We start from the raw sequence: 16844 nt of genomic DNA, 5'->3' as shown, positions 1-16844 counted from the left end.
TTTTCTCTTTCCGGCACATATCCTTAGTGACAAAGAGAAAGCCAGTACGCCGACTGTAGACATTAAAGCAGCAGGAGGTCCTGGAACAGGGGCACCTCTCCACAGGCTTTCCGAGGGTGCCATTTACACGGTGTCCCCTGCAGTTGTGTAGGGTGGCAGTCCAGGCTGCAGCTGTCTCTGCCTGCCCTCCTTCCTGCTCTGGCACTGTGATCGATGGCTGTGGCAGAGCCTCCTGGGGAGCAGTGTCCATGAAGACCTTGTTAGTGGAGCTGAGGAAGGCTGCTGGCTCCAGCCACACCCCCGTACCAGGCGCTGCGCTGGACCTGTGCCCGTTGCCCAGGCCCCTTCTGCTAGGTGATGTGATAAGCACATCAGACATTGTACTTGGGGGAGCAGGGATCAAATACCCTCCCCCCCCTCAGGCTTGGCAGCTAAGTTGAAAATCTGGTTGCCCTCCCAGAATTATGAGCCTTTTGAAAGAGGACCTTGGAAGGAACAGTATTGAGCTGGAGGAGTGGTTCTGATGGTGAGACTCCGGGCGTCATGGGGCAATGTATGGGGATAGGGTGCAAGTGCCAGTGGCTGGAGCCTGAGGGACCTGTCTGCCACCGGCACTCCAGCCAAGGATGTTCTCTTTCTTTTTCCTCTTCTCCCCTCAGATGTGACTCCTGCACTCTGCAAGCATGGCCGACACCATCTTTGGGAGTGGGAGCGATCAGTGGGTTTGCCCCAATGATCGGCAGCTCGCCCTGAGAGCCAAGTGAGTACCTCAGAGGCCCAGCCAGGCCTTCTGTTCCTTCCCTGCCCCTATTCCCCTCCTTTCTTTGACAAGATTCAGTCCCAAGGACCCAGAGAGAGAAGTATGGAGACAAGTGCCTATCCCACAGACACCATACTCTACTCCCTGAGCTGGGCACTGAACAGCCATTCACTTACTTAACCATATGGAATTCATCTCCATTTCTCAGGTGAGGAAACCGAGGCTGGGCTTCTTGCCCAAGTCACTTACCTTGTAAGTGGCAGGGCCAGGACCCACACAGGGATCCTTCTGACCCTCGCACCTGTGTTTTTTCTATCACAACAGGCTGCAGGGAGCTGGACCATTTCCCTGGCCTTCTCTGTTAACAGCATAAAGCCCCTTGTCATGAGTCTTCAGTCCCCGAGACCCTGGAGGCAGGGAGCCTTTGATCTCTGGAGGCCTGCTTCATAGTTGAGTGGCCCGGCATTGACAAGCAGGACAGAGAAGGCAGTCAAATGAATGAAGAGCTGCACCCCAGCTGTAACAAACACACAGCCAGCCTCAGGGTGCTGCAGGGCCCTTCCCAGCGCTTCTGTCAAGGTCTCTCTTGTTCTGGCTTGTCCCCTTGGGGTCCTGGTTTTCCTGTTGTCTCTCAGCCTGGTGACCCCTCAGCTCCACTCTGGTCAAGCTGTCTCTAGCTACTGTCCCCCTGTGGCTGAAGATCAGGGGCTCGCAGAGGCCTCTCCAACCTTCCTGTATCCCTGTCTCTCCAGGGAGTTGGAGGTCCCTGGTGTCAGCTAAGCCTAAGAGTCCCCTTCATCTATCAAATTACCAGACCTAGCGTTTCCCAAATGGGACCAAGTTCAAAAAATTGGCAACTAGATGTGAGCCTGCAGGGACACAGAGCTGAAACATCAAAGGGGCAGTGAAAAATTAATCCGAAGTGCCTGAGAAGAGTGGAGTCCTGCGTGATTGGCAGGAATCTGCATGACATTTTATTTGTCCCTCTCACTGGGATGGCTCAGCCCCTGCAGGAGGAGAGACTGGGGAGGAAACTGGCCCCTCCCGCTCTCTCCTCTGGTGCCAGGCAACCCGATGTGTCCTGCCTGGCTAGACATGAGAGCCACAGAGAGCTGTGCCCGGTGTGACCCCTGGCTACCCCTCCAGCATCCCCTTCAGTTCCCCCTGACCTTGTCTTGTACTGCGCAGGAGCCAGAAGCTGTGGTAGCACCTTTCAGAAGAGCACATGCTTTTATTGTCTCCCCGGGGTGCGCTGCCCTGTACCGCCAGGCTCTGTAAATGAGTACTGCAAGCCCCCCTGTCCAGACACTCACTGGGGAGCCTGGGGAAGTGACCTTACTGGCTCTCGCTCAGGTCTGGTGCTGGTTGCACAGCAGCGAACAAGAAACCATGGTTTCTTGTCTTAAGGCTCTAATGGGTAGGAGTGAGTGTCATACACATAATTACTCATGTGCTTTGACAGTGGAAACAGGCAGTAGGGGTGACAGGGGTGCTAACTTAATTTGGGAATTGGGAAAGGCTTTTACTGAGAGTGTGATACTTATGTTGAATCCTAGAGGAGGGGTAAATTTTAGATGGAAATAGGGGGAAGGGGCTTCTAGAAACAGAGAAAACGTGTGTAAAGGCCCTGCGGTAGAAGGAACATGACATGAAGAGCGCCTCACAGGAGGCCAGCGTTGACATGAATGCAGAGTGAGTGACACAGTGAATGGGGTAAAAGGAAGATTGAGAGGTGGGCAGGGGCCCAGTGGGGCACGGCCTGATCCTCCAGAGACTCACATTCTGGAGGAGAGACCGAGGGTCCCAACATGGCTCAAAATAATGTTTCAGCCTGGTGATGGAGCTATGCCGGGCCTTATGAGAACTCTGGGAATGGACTCAACCCGTCTTGCAGGGGATCAAGGCAAAGCCTCCTGGTGAAGATCGTGTCTGAAAGAATAGGAGTGAGCCGGTGGAAAGGGGGTTTAGGGAGATGGGCACACTCCCCAGGCGGAGGGCATAACATGGGCAAGGTTTGGACACAGCATGCAGCCCAGAACACGGGGAGCTAGAAGCAGTTGATGTGCACACCACGTGAAGCCAGCGGAGCCAGGGATGAGGGCACCCCACTGGGCACAGGGGGCGCTGGGCACTACTGAAGGGTCTTGCCCAGGAGTTGCGGCCAGCTGCGTCTAGCAGTCTGAGGCGCCCTCCTTTGGCTGGGGTAGGGTACTGCAGGGGAGCATGCCGCTCAATGGCAGCCATGGCCATAAGTGGGAATGGAGCCTGATGGGACAGGGGTAGGGGGGTGGGGGTGGAGTCCAATGAGAGATTGTAATTGTTGGGGCTTAGTGAGTGATCAGATGGAGGCAGGAAAGGCTGTCCTGGGGGAGCTTGGTGGGGCTGGTAACAGCTGGCAGCCGCCAGATGAGAGCTTCCCCAGGCAAGAGGCCTGCCAACTCCTGACTTGCCTTTAGAATGCCACCTAACTGTGCCCTGCCTCTTTTCTGCTCTGAGAAATGGGGAGTCCTGGCTTCAGAATGACATGAGGTCCAGTGGGAGGAGTCTGCAGGGCCCAGGCTGGCACTTGGGCCAGAGTGAGCCGGGTAGGAGCTGCGCCCGCTGGGACAGGTGGTGGTGCCGGTGCTGTGCCCGCTCCCCTCTAACCAACTAGGTTAGTTCTCCTTATTTATTTATATGTCCTCCTAGCAGCCACCTGCTTGTGCCGTCCAGCAGCATGTCCCCAGCACCTTATGAGCCTGGTATCACAGTGGATGCTCAGTAAATATGCATTGAATGAATAGCTCTTAGAGTTTTTCATTAAATAAACATTTATGTAATTGATTAGGCATCTGTGTCCCCCAGCATATTATAGTTCTTCAAAGTGGTGACTTTGCCATCTTGCCCATCTCTGTTCCCAGCACCTGGCACAGAATGTCTCAGAGAAGCTGGGCCCAGGGCAGGGAGCTGGGGCTTGGTCTGCCGCTGCCACTCCCTCCCCATCCAGAAAGATAGAAAGGGTCTGAGTCCCTCCCCTCAGCCCCTAGTGACAGCCCCAGGATGTGTCCCTCCCGCAGTCCGGTGGAGCAGAGACGCTGAGCCCCCTGGGCCAGCCCCTAGCCCACCTTTCCTCTTATGCAGTTCTGTTACCCTCCTGCTTTTGAACCCTCCGTTTCCAAAATGCTGTCAATCTATTATCTTCAAGGTTTATTTTAAACCTAATTACAGTTCTTTCCGATTCCATAGTAAACTCTATCTCACTCTCTTCTGGGACTTAGATCTAGGTTTTCATTCTTGATCACCTCTGCACGCCTCCCTCAACTCCTGCTCGGTGGTGGTGGCGGCCTTCTCTGTCTGTACAGCGGGTGCCTTCTGTGCCTGCCTCCTGCAGCTGGGTTGCTACCGCCATCTCTGTGAGGCCCAGTAGCTGGTGCATGGCAGAGCCGGCACTGGGAGCCTGGCATCTGCCCTGTTCCCTGACCTCCTTGCCCCTGACACCCCCAGACTGTTCTCAGGGGGGTTTTGTGGGCACGGCACAGGTTTGGGGCTTGCACTGGGGTGGCCTCAAGGGCTGTGTTGTTCTCTCTCGAGGCTGCAGACAGGCTGGTCTATGCACACCTACCAGACAGAGAAGCAGAGGAAGAGCCAGTGCCTCAGCCCGGCTGAAGTGGAGGCCATCTTGCAGGTCATCCAGAGGGCCGAGCGGCTCGACGTCATGGAGCAGCAGAGGATTGGGTAAGGGCTGGGTCAGGAGCAGATCAGTGAGGGGACAGCAAGGGCACTTAATGCCAGATCAGTGGGCTGGAGGCTGGCACCCTTGTCCCAGGGCTGGCTTTTCTCCACCGGGAGTGAGTCAGCTCTGCCTGGAGTGTATACACATAACCCAGCCCATCACAGCCTCAATATACCCATCTGTAAGGTGGGGATAGCAGCTGAAGTGTGGGCCCCAGGCTGTGGGGGGTGAGTGAGTGTGGTGGAGGGTGTTAGGGGCTGTTCAGCTCTGCACACTTAAGGGTCAGCTGGAGTCCAGCAGCGAGGGACTTAAGTGGAGGATGAACCTGGACCGTCCCAGCTAAGACTTCAACGGGGGACACTCTCCGGCTTGTTCTAAGTTCTTGTCCTGGCCTCTGACACCCAGAGCTGACTACTACACCATCTTGAGAGCTTTGTTGGGTCTCTTTTTGCTTGTTTAATTACAAAAGCAATTCATATGTCCTCAAACATCTGAAAAGCACAAGTGGGAAAACACAAGTGCAGCACACTGCCTTGGGCAGGAGTTAATCTCACTCTACTCTCCTGTGCTGCTTCTGTTTCTTTTTCTATTACATATATGATCATTAAAAAGTCAGACACTGCCTGACCTGTGGTGGCGCAGTGGATAAAGCATCGACCTGGAAATGCTGAGGTCGCCGGTTCGAAACCCTGGGCTTGCCTGGTCAAGGCACATATGGGAGTTGATGCTTCCAGCTCCTCCCCCCTGTCTCTCTCTCCTCTCTAAAATGAATAATAAAAAAAAAAGTCAGACACTGAAGAAATACACAGTTCTAGAAAGTGAAAGCACCAGTGCAGAGATCACTGCTGTCTGGACCGTTCAGTGTCTATGCTGCAAAGACAGACCTTTCACTATCATCATATTACAGAAAGGGTTTAGATCAGACGGACTAGTTGTCGTGCTTTTCTCCCACCGGACCTGGCTCTGCCCTCTGCCGCCCAGGGCCCTGCTAGGCGCTCTGCAGACCTGCCCCCTCTGATGACGGACAGGAGCACTCCCCCTTCAGGAGAGTGTGCAGGGAGCAGTGGAGGGTGTTTCATAAGGGCTCCCCTGTGCGGTGGGAATCATCTGTGCCCCCTCAAGCCTTTGGCCTCCCCATGCTGCTCACATTGGCCCCTCTGTGAGCACTGGGTTTGGCAGGAGCACAGAGTGACCCAAAGGCAGTGCCTCAGGTTACTCATCTCAGAAGGAGGAGGTAGGTACGTCCTGGGTGTTTCATGAGTTAGGAGGCACAGGGTTGTACTGACAGGGGTCCCCGAGAACAAGCGGGTCAGCCCTGGGCTGAAGCTGGGTTTGCTCCAGTGGCCCTGCAGGTCCCTGGGTCAGGAACAGTGAACCCTGTGGAAGTAGGAGTGCTTGCTAGGGGTCAAGGGGGTAGAGGCAGCCTCGTGTCCAGTCTGCTGTCCCTTGGCTCCCAGGGTAGAACCTGGTCACCTCAGGGGAGAGTGGGACCTGGGTGTGGACCCAGGTTCTACCTTTTAAGAGCTGTGTGACCCTGACAAGTGACTTCACATCTCTGAACCTCAGTCTTCTCATCTTTAAAATGGGGGAAAATAGCATCCTCCTCACTGGGTGTGTGGTGAGACAATTAGAGAAGATAATGTATCCATACTCGGCCCTTCATTCAAGAATCTTCATCAGGGCCCTGGCTGGTGGCACAGTGGATAGAGCGTTGTCCCAGAGTGCCGAGGTTGCTGGTTTCATCCTGAGGTCACCGGCTCGACCCCAAGGGTGCAGGCTCGACCCTGAGGTCATGGTTCGAGCCCCAGTCAGGGCATGTATGAGAAGAGAAGCAATCAATGGGGATACAAATAAGTGAAACAATGAGTTGGTGCCTCTCTCTCTCTCTCCAAAAGAAAAAAAAAAAGAAAGGAGAGAAAGAAATTTCACTGAGTATCCACTGGGCACTGGACATACTGCTGCCAACAAAACCAAAGTGGCAGCCAGTTCTGTGGAGGTTGTGCTGCTACATTAAAATTGTCATGAAATGGGTCACAGTGGGCTGAGGGGCCATGGGACCCCGAGGAGAGGCACCCACGCCAGGCTTAGTGGGGTTCAGGGAAGAGTGCTGGACACTCAGCATCAGAGGTTCAAAGACTGGTGCTTTTTCTTTTTTTCTCCAGCTTCTTCATCTGCCCAATTGCTTAAACCAAAGGCCTCCAGGCCATCCTAGATCTCTCTTCCCTCTCCCCAAACCCACCGGGGCGCCTCTGAAGTACAGCCCAGCATCTCCATCTCCCTTCCCTGGACCGCTCACCACCCCCTGGTGGCTTTCTTGCCTCCATGCCCCCTGTAATCCTGAGTGAGCTTTAAACAAGGTCACCCAGATCAGATCACTCCTCTGCTTAGCACTCCTCAGTAGCTCCACACTGATCTTGGAGAAGAATCCAAACTCCGTTTGTGACCTACAAAATCCATGTCCTCTGACCCTCTTCACCCCTCCAGCCTCCTTTTATCCCAGACTCCATTTTTTTTTATCACAAAGTGCAAAATCATATTTATTTACATTAAAATATGAATGACCTGTATACACACAAAGTTAAGAGGCACAATCTGTTATGCACAACATGTTATACACAGTAGTAGTTTCTGTAGCTACATCAGTGGTTTGTGAAAACTCAGTACCAAAACATTCCTGATACACAATAAATTACTCATTCATATATTCTAATCATACAAGACAGTTACTTTAAAAGTTATGGGCCTTATAGCAAACGCTAGCTAGGTGTACAACCAAAATGTAGTATTTGTTTTATGAAAGATGTCTTCAGATTATTATACATAAACCATCATTTTCAGGATGCTTTTTTGTTTGTTTGTTTGTTTGTTTGTTTGTTTGTTTGTTTACATAGGCAGAGATAGACAGGGACAGACAGACAGGAACGGAGAGAGAGATGAGAAGCATCAATCATTAGTTTTTTGTTGCAAGTTGCGACTTCTTAGTTGTTCATTGATTGCTTTCTCATATGTGCCTTGACCGCAGGCCTTCAGCAGACCGAGTAACCCCTTGCTGGAGCCAGCGACCTTGGGTCCAAGCTGGTGAGCTTTTTACTCAAGCCAGATGAGCCCGCACTCAAGCTGGCAACCTCGGGGTCTCGAACCTGGGTCCTTCCGCATCCCAGTCTGACGCTCTATCCACTGCGCCACCACCTGGTCAGGCCTTCAGGATGCTCTTTTATCTTTTAAATAAACTGCACTGATGTCAAGTCTACTTACATATAGTCTCCTAAATTATGATTGAAGACAGACATTGCTTCACTTTTTTAAAGGTATGCCTATACTAGAGAATATGCTAGACTGTTGCCCTCAATTCCCACACTGCCTTTATCATTTCCAGACACCCTCCTGCGTGCTCATGAGGCAGTAGCCGCACTGGCCTTCTTATCATCCCAACATGCTAGGCCCCGTCGTACCCAGAACATTCCAGGCTGCTTGCTCTGTCAGGAATGCTTCCTCCCTTAGCTCTTCACATGGTTTGGTCCTTATCATCCTTTAGCTCTCAGCTCAAGTGTCCTCAGAGAGACCTTCACTGATCACCATCTAACATGCTGCTGCCCCCCACCCCCCACCCCCAGTGTCTCCCACCCCTGCCCGCTTATTTCGTATAACACTTTCCCCTCTGAAGTCGGTTTGCTCGTTCACTTGTTTCTGGATTTCCTCCCTTTATTGAACCATTGGAGCAGAGACCATGTCTGTCTCTGGCTTGTTTGCTGCAGTATTCCCTGTGTCTGGTACATCATAGATGCTCTATTAATACGGGTGAGTAAATGAGTGGTTAGGAGGTATAACCAGGGAAGGTGGTGAGGCAGGGAATAGTACCCTAGGCAAGGGAACAGCCTGTGGGGCTTGGTGAAGTGTGAGGCCTCACGACAGCCATGTCCAGGCAGTGTTCAGGTGGGAGACAGAGAGCACGTTCCATCTGACTGTGTCTTGTGCTGCAGGCGGCTGGTGGAGCGGCTGGACACCATGAGGCGCAACGTGATGGGGAATGGCCTATCCCAGTGTCTGCTCTGTGGGGAGGTGCTGGGCTTCCTGGGCAGCTCGTCAGTGTTCTGCAAAGACTGCAGGAAGGTAAGGCCCTGCTCTGACCCTGTCACTCTGGCTACCCAGCCTGGACCAGCTCTGCTAAGGTTCTGTGGCTTTGCATCCTGGTTCCCAGGAGTGCATGTGTGTTTGTGCCCACATGTATAAGCACATGGTACCCTATGCTGCTTGACAAAAAGGATTGGATCTTGAATCAGGAAGGTCAAGTGGCCTGGCTTCTAGGGCCAGACCTGGGGAGTGGACCTCTGGGTTTCACAGGCCCAGGTGTGAATTCAGCTCTTCTGCTAGCCATATAACCTCAAAAAACTTGTTTAATATGTCTTGCCTCATCATCCTCATCCAAAAAATAGGAATAATGATAATATGTACTTTAGAGAGTTTTGAGGATTTAATAGTATATGCAAAGCTCTTAAAACCTTGTCTGGCACATTAAACACTCAATAAATGTTATTAGTTGTTACTAAGTAAATACAATTTCCCTCATAGCCACATTATATGTTAGGGTTACACTTCCTGTTCTACTGGTCTGCTGTCTTGATCCTTGGCCCCTCAAATGAGAATGATCTTTGTAGCAAGGCCAAATGGATTTTCTCCTGTTCTTATACCCCATTGATTGCTCTAAATTGTATCACATTTTAAATTGTTTCATTTTGAGTCAGTATGTTTTACAATAACATTTTGTTTTTCCTGGAGTTTCTAATTGCCTTTCTTTTTCTTATTGACCAAAGAATAATGTGCCTTCTAATCCTCAAGATTATTAGCATTTCAATTTTATTCTTTCTTACATGGATTCTACTTTTTTTTTCCTCCCAGAAACGCTTCTAGATTTTTATTCTCACTTGAACTTAGACTATTCGCTGCTCATTTATAATCATGGGACTTCCCTTTACTGCTATCCTAGGTTATGGACACTGTTCCCAAGGTATCATGTCTTTTGCTTTTTTTGTTTTTCACTTTAATCTTACTGGAACTGATCCTCAGGTAACTTCCATGTGCCAGTGACTCTTTTAAGCCTGGAGTTATTTTGGTGAACAAGACAGGAAAAACCTTCTCTCTTTGAAAGTACATTAGGTAGAGAAATCCCAATATTTGATAAAACATGATCAGTACTTCCAACTTCAGGAGTAATACATTCTGGGAAGAAGTAACAGGAAATAGAAGACTGGGGTGGGTGAGGTTGTAAGAGTTGAGAATACTGTAAAATATGAAGAAGTCAAAAACTGGAAGCCGTTGGCATCCTTGAAAAGGGCATCTTCAATGGCATTCAAAAGCTGGATTATAGGACCCAGGTGCAAAGAGGTTAAAACGCACAATTAATAAGTGGAAAGACTGGGATTTCAGCAAAGATACTTTCCCCCCTGCTCTGGGACATGAGGTGAACTAGGCGGAGGAATGTAGATTAATTGATGGAAGGTCTCAAGAACACTGGAGGTGGGACAGGGACTTGTGTGTCAGGGAGGGGATAGGCACTCCCGCGTCAGCTCCTGCTGAAGGACTGGATACCAGCAGGTGGTAGGCAAGGGGACCCAGAACTGTCTTGCTGCCTGCACCTGGGCCCGTGGGGTTATGGCTTGGTGAGTTTTGCCTGCAGGAATGGGACCCAGCAGCATTTTCCTCCTCCTTCCACTCAACCCGACAACTACCATAAATGTTCAGGTTTGCTGGACCACGAGAAGGGACCGGAGCCTTATCCCCCTCCCCTAGGAAGGTCTGGGGCCTGTGCCACAGAGGCAGGCTGCTGCCCCTGCTGCTGAGGGGCCAATGCCAGCTGCTCCTGGGGAGCCATTTCCTGGGCCACAGTGGCCATCCCACGGATGACCGCAGCCGGATGTGGGGTGGGAGAAAACGCTCCTTTGAACACTTTTACCACCTGCACCCCGCCCGTGGCACTTGGAACACTGGCCCAGTCCTGAGGACATTTCCATTTAACATTATTCTTATCTTGCTGCAGGCTGAGGACTTGGTCCTGGCTGGCGTGGCAAGGTGAGGAGCCCTTTGAGTTTCTGAGGGGACTTGTTTCTGGATAAAAATGGGAGGGGAACATGCTAGTTAGGGCTCCAGCTGAATGATGGGCATTTGCGGGAGGTTCTTCATTTTTCCTTAAGAAGGTTTTGTGATTTCGTTTATTCCTTCTGCAAATAGTAGAGGGCCCACTGTGTGCAAGCCCTGCTCTAGGTGCTGGTGATACCTGAACAGGATGGACAGAGTGCTTGTTCCCATGGGGATTATTTTCCAGGGGTGGGAGAAGAGAGACCACAAACAAATGAACAAACATAAAATAATGTCATATGGTCTGAGGGCTCTGTAGTGAATTAAAACAGGGCAGTGTGATAGAGTATGATTAGGAGGGCTTCTCTTAGGGCAGACCGGAACACAAGCAACAGCCAGCTCCCAGAAGATCCGGGTGGAAAAGAGTTCCAAGAAGAGGGGGCGGTAAGCATGAAGGCCCCTGAGGCAGAAACCAGCTGGGCATGCTCAAGGAACTAATGAAGGCACCGAGGACAGAGGGAGGGAGAGGTGGGCACAGCTGATCACACAGAGCTTTGTAAGTCAAGGTCAGGAGAGGAGATTTGACTCTAGGTTTAATGGGTTGCCAGTGGAGCATTTTAAATGGGGTGTGATGTGATCTGATTTATTTATTTTTTAAAATTTTATTTTATTTATTCATTTTAGAGAGGAGAGAGAGAGAGGAGAGAGAGACAGAGAGAGAGAAGGGGGGAGGGGCAGGAAGCATCAACTCCCATATGTGCCTTGACCAGGCAAGCCCAGGGTTTCGAACCAGCGACCTCAGCATTTCCAGGTCAACGCTTTATCCACTGCGCCACCACAGGTCAGGCTGATCTGATTTATTTTAAGAGATGAGCCTAGCTACTGTCTGGTGAGTGCATTGCAGGGGGACATAGAGTGAAAGCCAGAGACTAGTTAGGTGGTCATGGCTGTCATTGGGAGATGATGGGGTTGGGGACAAGGCAACACATGGACAGGGGCCATATGCTAAGAGAATCGGGTTCTTCAGTGTATTCTGAGCAGGTGGTGAAGGATTAGAGGGTGTGATTGAGGGCCCTTGGAAGGAAAGAGGGTCTTAGGACTGCAATTGGGCCAGGGCAAGAGGTCACTTAGTCTACCCTGCATGGTGAGTGGGTGGTGCTCCTCCTGGGCTTGCTGCTCCCATGCAGACGGACTTGGGTTGTGGTCCCAACTTGGCCACAATGCAGGGACCTGGTACAAGTCTCTTAATGTATCTCAGCCTCTGTTTCTTTATCTGTAAACAGGATAATAAAGCTTATGTCCTCATTGGCTGGGTGTGAAGAGTCAATGAGCTACTGGAGGGAAGCTCTTTGAAGAGTGTCAGGTCCATTTTGAACACTCAGTAAAGGATCTGTTGTTATTGCTATTCCTGTTAATCTAGTCAGGGTCCTAGCTGCTCATGTGTTATAAAGAATGGAACTTACCTCCCATAGATCTCAGAAGAGGGTTAGTGACATCACATGTATTAGTCAGCTCAGGCTGCCATAACAAAATACCACAGACTGGGCAGCTTCAACAACAGAAGTTTATTTCTCAGAGTTCCGGAGTGTGGGAAGTCCACGATCAGTGCGCTGGTCAGGTCAGTTTCTGGTGAGAGCCTTGGCCTGCAGGTGGCCGTCTTCTCACTGTATCCTTACATGGTAGGGAGCAAACTCTGGTCTCTCTTCCACTTCTTATGAGGACACCAGTCTTATCAGATCAGAGCCCCACCCTTATGACCTCATTTAACCCAGATTACCTTAATAAAACCTTGTCTCCACCTGACCAGGCGGTGGCACAGTGGATAGAGCATTGGATTGGGATGCAGAGGACCCAGGTTCGAGACTCCGAGCGAAGGCTCATCTGGTTTGAGCAAAAGCTCACCAGCTTGAGCCCAAGGTCGCTGGCTCGAGCAAGGGGTTACTCGGTCTGCTGAAGGCCCGCGGTCAAGGCACATATGAGAAAGCAATCAATGAACAACTAAGGTGTCACAACAAAAAACTAATGATTGATGCTTCTTATCTCTCTCCGTTCCTGTCTGTCTGTCCCTATCTATCCCTCTCTCTGAGTCTCTCTCTGTCACTATAAAAAATAAAAGATAAAATAAAAAAATAAAAATAAAAAAATAAAAAAAAGACCTTGTCTCTAATATAGTCACATTGGGAATTAGGGCTTCAACATTTGGATTTTCAGGGGACACAACTCAGCCCATAGCACCCCACATTCTCCTTATTAGAATTTATGTTTTCTTGAACTTAAAATTGGAGTTTCTACAGTTAGTCCCATATTGTTCGTAATTTATATAAAAGTCTCTGGAAGCCTTCGTAGCTCTCTGGCATTGGATGTCTTGAGCCAGCAGTGAAACCAAACTCCTCCATTTCTGTGCAAGTTCCTGACCTAAAACTAACACTCAGTCACTTATTCAGCCTGTTATGGGCTCATTCTGGGCTAGGGGAATCCAAAAGGAGAACTGTCCCAACAGTCACTCCCTCAGGTCCTCATGGTCAAAGTGGGGAGAGAGTGTTCTCTAGAGTGATGCTGAATACAACTGGGACCAGGATTTCCAGGACTAAGAGCAATCGGAAGGGCTGCCTGGAGGAGCTGTCTCCTGAAGCCTTCTGAGGGGCCAAGAGTACAAGGCATTCCTGGCCGGTTGGCTCAGTGGTAGAGCGTCGGCCTGGCGTGCAGAAGTCCCGGGTTCGATTCCCGGCCAGGGCACACAGGAGAAGTGCCCATCTGCTTCTCCACCCCTCCCCCTCTCCTTCCTCTCTGTCTCTCTCTTCCCCGCCTGCAGCTGAGGCTCCATTGGAGCAAAGATGGCCCGGGCGCTGGGGATGGCTCCTTGGCCTCTGCCCCAGGTGCTAGAGTGGCTCTGGTCGTGACAGAGCGACGCCCCGGAGGGGCAGAGCGTCGCCCCCTGGTGGGCGTGCCGGGTGGATCCCGGTCAGGCGCATGCAGGAGTCTGACTGTCTCTCCCCGTTTCCAGCTTCAGAGAAATACAAAAAAAAAAAAAAAGAATACAGGGCATTCCAGGCAGGGGAGAGCAGCAGAGCAAAGGTATGAGCTGGAAATGGGCTGGACAAGCCCCTGACTATGAGGATGCAAGCCCTGAGGACAGGGAGAAGTACTAAAAGGAGAGAAAACATAGGCCATGACATCAGATTTGACTTAGGAGCAGGGGGGCCTTGGAGGAGGGACAGAGGCGAGATGGGGACTTGACGACAAGGGCGGAGCTGAGCCCTTTGTGTAGGAGATGGGCCTTGTTAGAAGGAAGAGTTCTCTGAGGGTCAGGCTGCGTTGGAGCAGAGCGGGCAGGTCCACGGGGCCCTAGGGCCCCTGGGAGATGATCGTCTCCCACGCAGATACCCTGCCAGGTGTTGATCACGTAGGAGAATCAGGTGGGAGACCCAGACTTAACCTCAGAGCCCCCATCAAAGTTTTAGTCCTTGAGGGGGGGGGCTCTCTGGTGTCCATAAGGGGAGGACAATGTCATCCATTTACTCACCCAATAAATATGTATTGTATTCCTGTGGTGCAGGTACAGAGGGATGTGGTGCAAAGACACACAGATCCTTGCCTTCCTGGACTATGAATAATTCATTCCAGGAGTGACTGGGTTACCGTGGCAGCCCTGGGATCCTGGGAAAGCTCTAACAGGGTACTGGCCTAACTGGAGGCATCAGGAGCCCTGAACTCGAGTGTATCAGTTACCGGGGCCTTCCATTTATTTTCATCTCCTCTTTCTTCCTCCTTACCTTTTGCAATGGCAGGCAGCCCCGGGTCCCGGAGGAGTATGGCCTTGGGAAGCCTGCGGGGGAGATCTATAACATGGGAAAGTGTCCAGATCCAGGCGTGGGGAGCAGACCTTCAGGTGCTCCTGGCCACACGGAGCTGTCTCTTGCAAGAGTCCTGGCAGTGCTCAGCAGCCACAAGCTAATGAGTGCGGGTGAAACCCATGATGCCAGCCCTTGTGGCAGCTACCCCTCTGTAATTGGGTCCGCACACCCAGGCTGCCTGCCCTCATTAGGGGAGGGCGGTGGTGGGCAGGGAGAGGAGCTGGCTGGTTAATTAGAGAGGCCTGGCACTCCTAATTGCTTAGGATCTGAATCAGCCAGCTTTCAGTTTAATTGAGCGTCAGGCTTCACCAGCGATGGGAGTCTGGGCAAGGCTGCAGGAAAACCCGTCTGAGCCCAGGATGGTGCTATCACAGTGCAAGGGAAGCAATAGGATTTTTTCTGGTTTCAGCCAAAATGTGTTCATGATGTTCGAACAGAGGAGACTGCCCATGACACAATGGTCTCAGTAATGTGTGCTGAGTCCTTGTGAAAGAGGATGAGACAGCATCCCACTGGGCTCAAAGCCCTCAGGGAAGTCTGGCTCAGTGAGGGGTCAGGCACCTCCTGCTCAGGATGGGGACATTCTGGAGAGAAGGGGCAGGCCAGAACCTGATCTGCACACACAGCCTGCTCAAGGCTCGGAGGAGGTATGTGAGGGGGCTCAGCCCAGACCCCCAGCATGAAAGCTAGCAGTAACCTGGAGGCCACTAATTTCATCATGGGGCCCCACCCTCATGACTTCATTGAACTCTAATCACCTCCCAAATGCCCCACATCACATTGGAGGTTAGTGCTTCACTAACTTCCCATGTTCAATTCATGTGGATTTGAGGAAACACGAACATTTAGTTCATTACACTTACTGAACAGAAACTCTGGTGGAGGAGGGGGACATCTGTGTTAAACGAGCCCTCCAGGGGATTCTGATTCTCTTTAAGTTTGAAAGCTCCTGCTGTAAGGTCCCAGTCCCAGGCCTCTACAACCAGATGAGCCTGCGCTTAAGCTGGCGACCTCGGGGGTCTTGAACCAGGGTCCTCTGCATCCCAGTCTGATGCTCTATCCACTGCGCCACCACCTGGTCAGCAGCCCCAGGCCTGGCTCAGGGTGGTGGTTAAGAACCTTGAGCTTGACCAGGTGGTGGCGCAGTGGATAGAGCATTGGACTGGGATGCTGAGGACCCAGGTTCAAGACCCTGAGCTCGCCAGCTTGAGCGTGGGCTCATCTGGTTTGAGCAAAAGCTCACCTTGGACCCAAGGTCGCTGGCTCAAGCAAGGGGTTACTCGGTCTGCTGAAGGCCCGCGGTCAAGGCACATGTGAGAAAGCAATCAATGAACAACTAAGGTATCGCAATGCACAACGAAAAACTAATGATTGATGCTTCTCATCTCTCTGTTCCTGTCTGTCTGTTTCTGTCTATCCCTCTCTGTGGCTCTCTCTCTCTGTCTCTGTAAAAAAACAAACAAACAAAAAACAACCTTGAGCAGTGGGCCTTCCCTCTGCTTCTCTTCCTCCCCTTGCCCACCTGAACCCCACCCCTGCCCCACCCAACCCCCACCCCCGCACACCACAGCACACCACGCCTCCCGCCTCCCCCCACACCACATACACCCCAGGTCAGGGCCTCCTGTGCCCTCCCCCAGGCCGTCTGGCTCTTGCCAACAGTGGACACGGAGCCCATTGTCTCACCTTGTGACATCCTTTAGAGTTTATAACAGGTGTCCCCAAACTTTTTACACAGTGGTCCAGTTCACTGTCCCTCAGACCATTGGAGGGCCAGACTATAAAAAAAACTATGAACAAATCCCTATGCACACTGCACATATCTTATTTTAAAGTAAAAAAAAAACAAAACAAAACGGGAACAAATACAATATTTAAAATAAAGAACAAGTAAATTTAAATCAACAAACTGACCAGTATTTCAATGGGAACTATGCTCCTCTCACTGACCACCAATGAAAGAGGTGCCCCTTCTGGAAGTGCAGCTGGGGCCAGATAAATGGCCTCAGGGGGCTGCATGCAGCCCGCAGGCCGTAGTTTGGGGACCCCTGGTTTATAAAGTGCTTTCACAAGAGTCATCCTGTTTGGTCCTCATGACAAAGCTGTAAGGGAGCTTTGTTTCCAGGTCACAGATGGAGAACGGGGGCTCAGTGAAGGCTATGTGGCTTTCTAGGGTCACCTGGCTGGGTAGTGAGGACCTGGGTCCCCCACAGGTGTGTGCTGTGCCATGCTGCCCCTCCATTCCTCCAGACCAAACCATTCACACCGTGTGATTTCCCTTCCTCGGAGTAGCAGGGACATCTTTCTAAAGAACACAGGAGAGGAAACATCATACTCAGTGGTTAAATATTGAAAACTTTTCTCATAAAACCAGAAATAAGACAGGTTTATTTTATCTGTGTCACCACTTTTACCCAATGTTGTACTGAAGGCCTAGCCAGTGCAA

At 51.2% G+C, this 16844-nt stretch overlaps 1 protein-coding gene across 7 annotated transcripts in view; it reads left to right on the top strand.

Moving 5' to 3' along the window:
- Positions 1-16844, top strand: part of RPH3AL (rabphilin 3A like (without C2 domains)) — a 170722-nt gene that overhangs the window by 65692 nt on the left and 88186 nt on the right. For all 7 annotated transcript variants that reach the window (XM_066263110.1, XM_066263113.1, XM_066263111.1 and 4 more), the window contains exons 2-4: positions 660-760; positions 4331-4474; positions 8453-8582. In XM_066263110.1, coding sequence (XP_066119207.1) covers positions 684-760; positions 4331-4474; positions 8453-8582 — 351 coding nt within the window. In that variant the 5' untranslated portion in view covers positions 660-683. The remainder of the gene's footprint in view (positions 1-659; positions 761-4330; positions 4475-8452; positions 8583-16844) is intronic.

Source organism: Saccopteryx bilineata, chromosome 2 (genome assembly GCF_036850765.1).
Source record: "Saccopteryx bilineata isolate mSacBil1 chromosome 2, mSacBil1_pri_phased_curated, whole genome shotgun sequence".
Taxonomy (NCBI): domain Eukaryota; kingdom Metazoa; phylum Chordata; class Mammalia; order Chiroptera; family Emballonuridae; genus Saccopteryx; species Saccopteryx bilineata.
The sequence above is the reverse complement of the archived record's forward strand: the minus strand, read 5'-3'. Positions and strand labels throughout refer to the sequence as shown.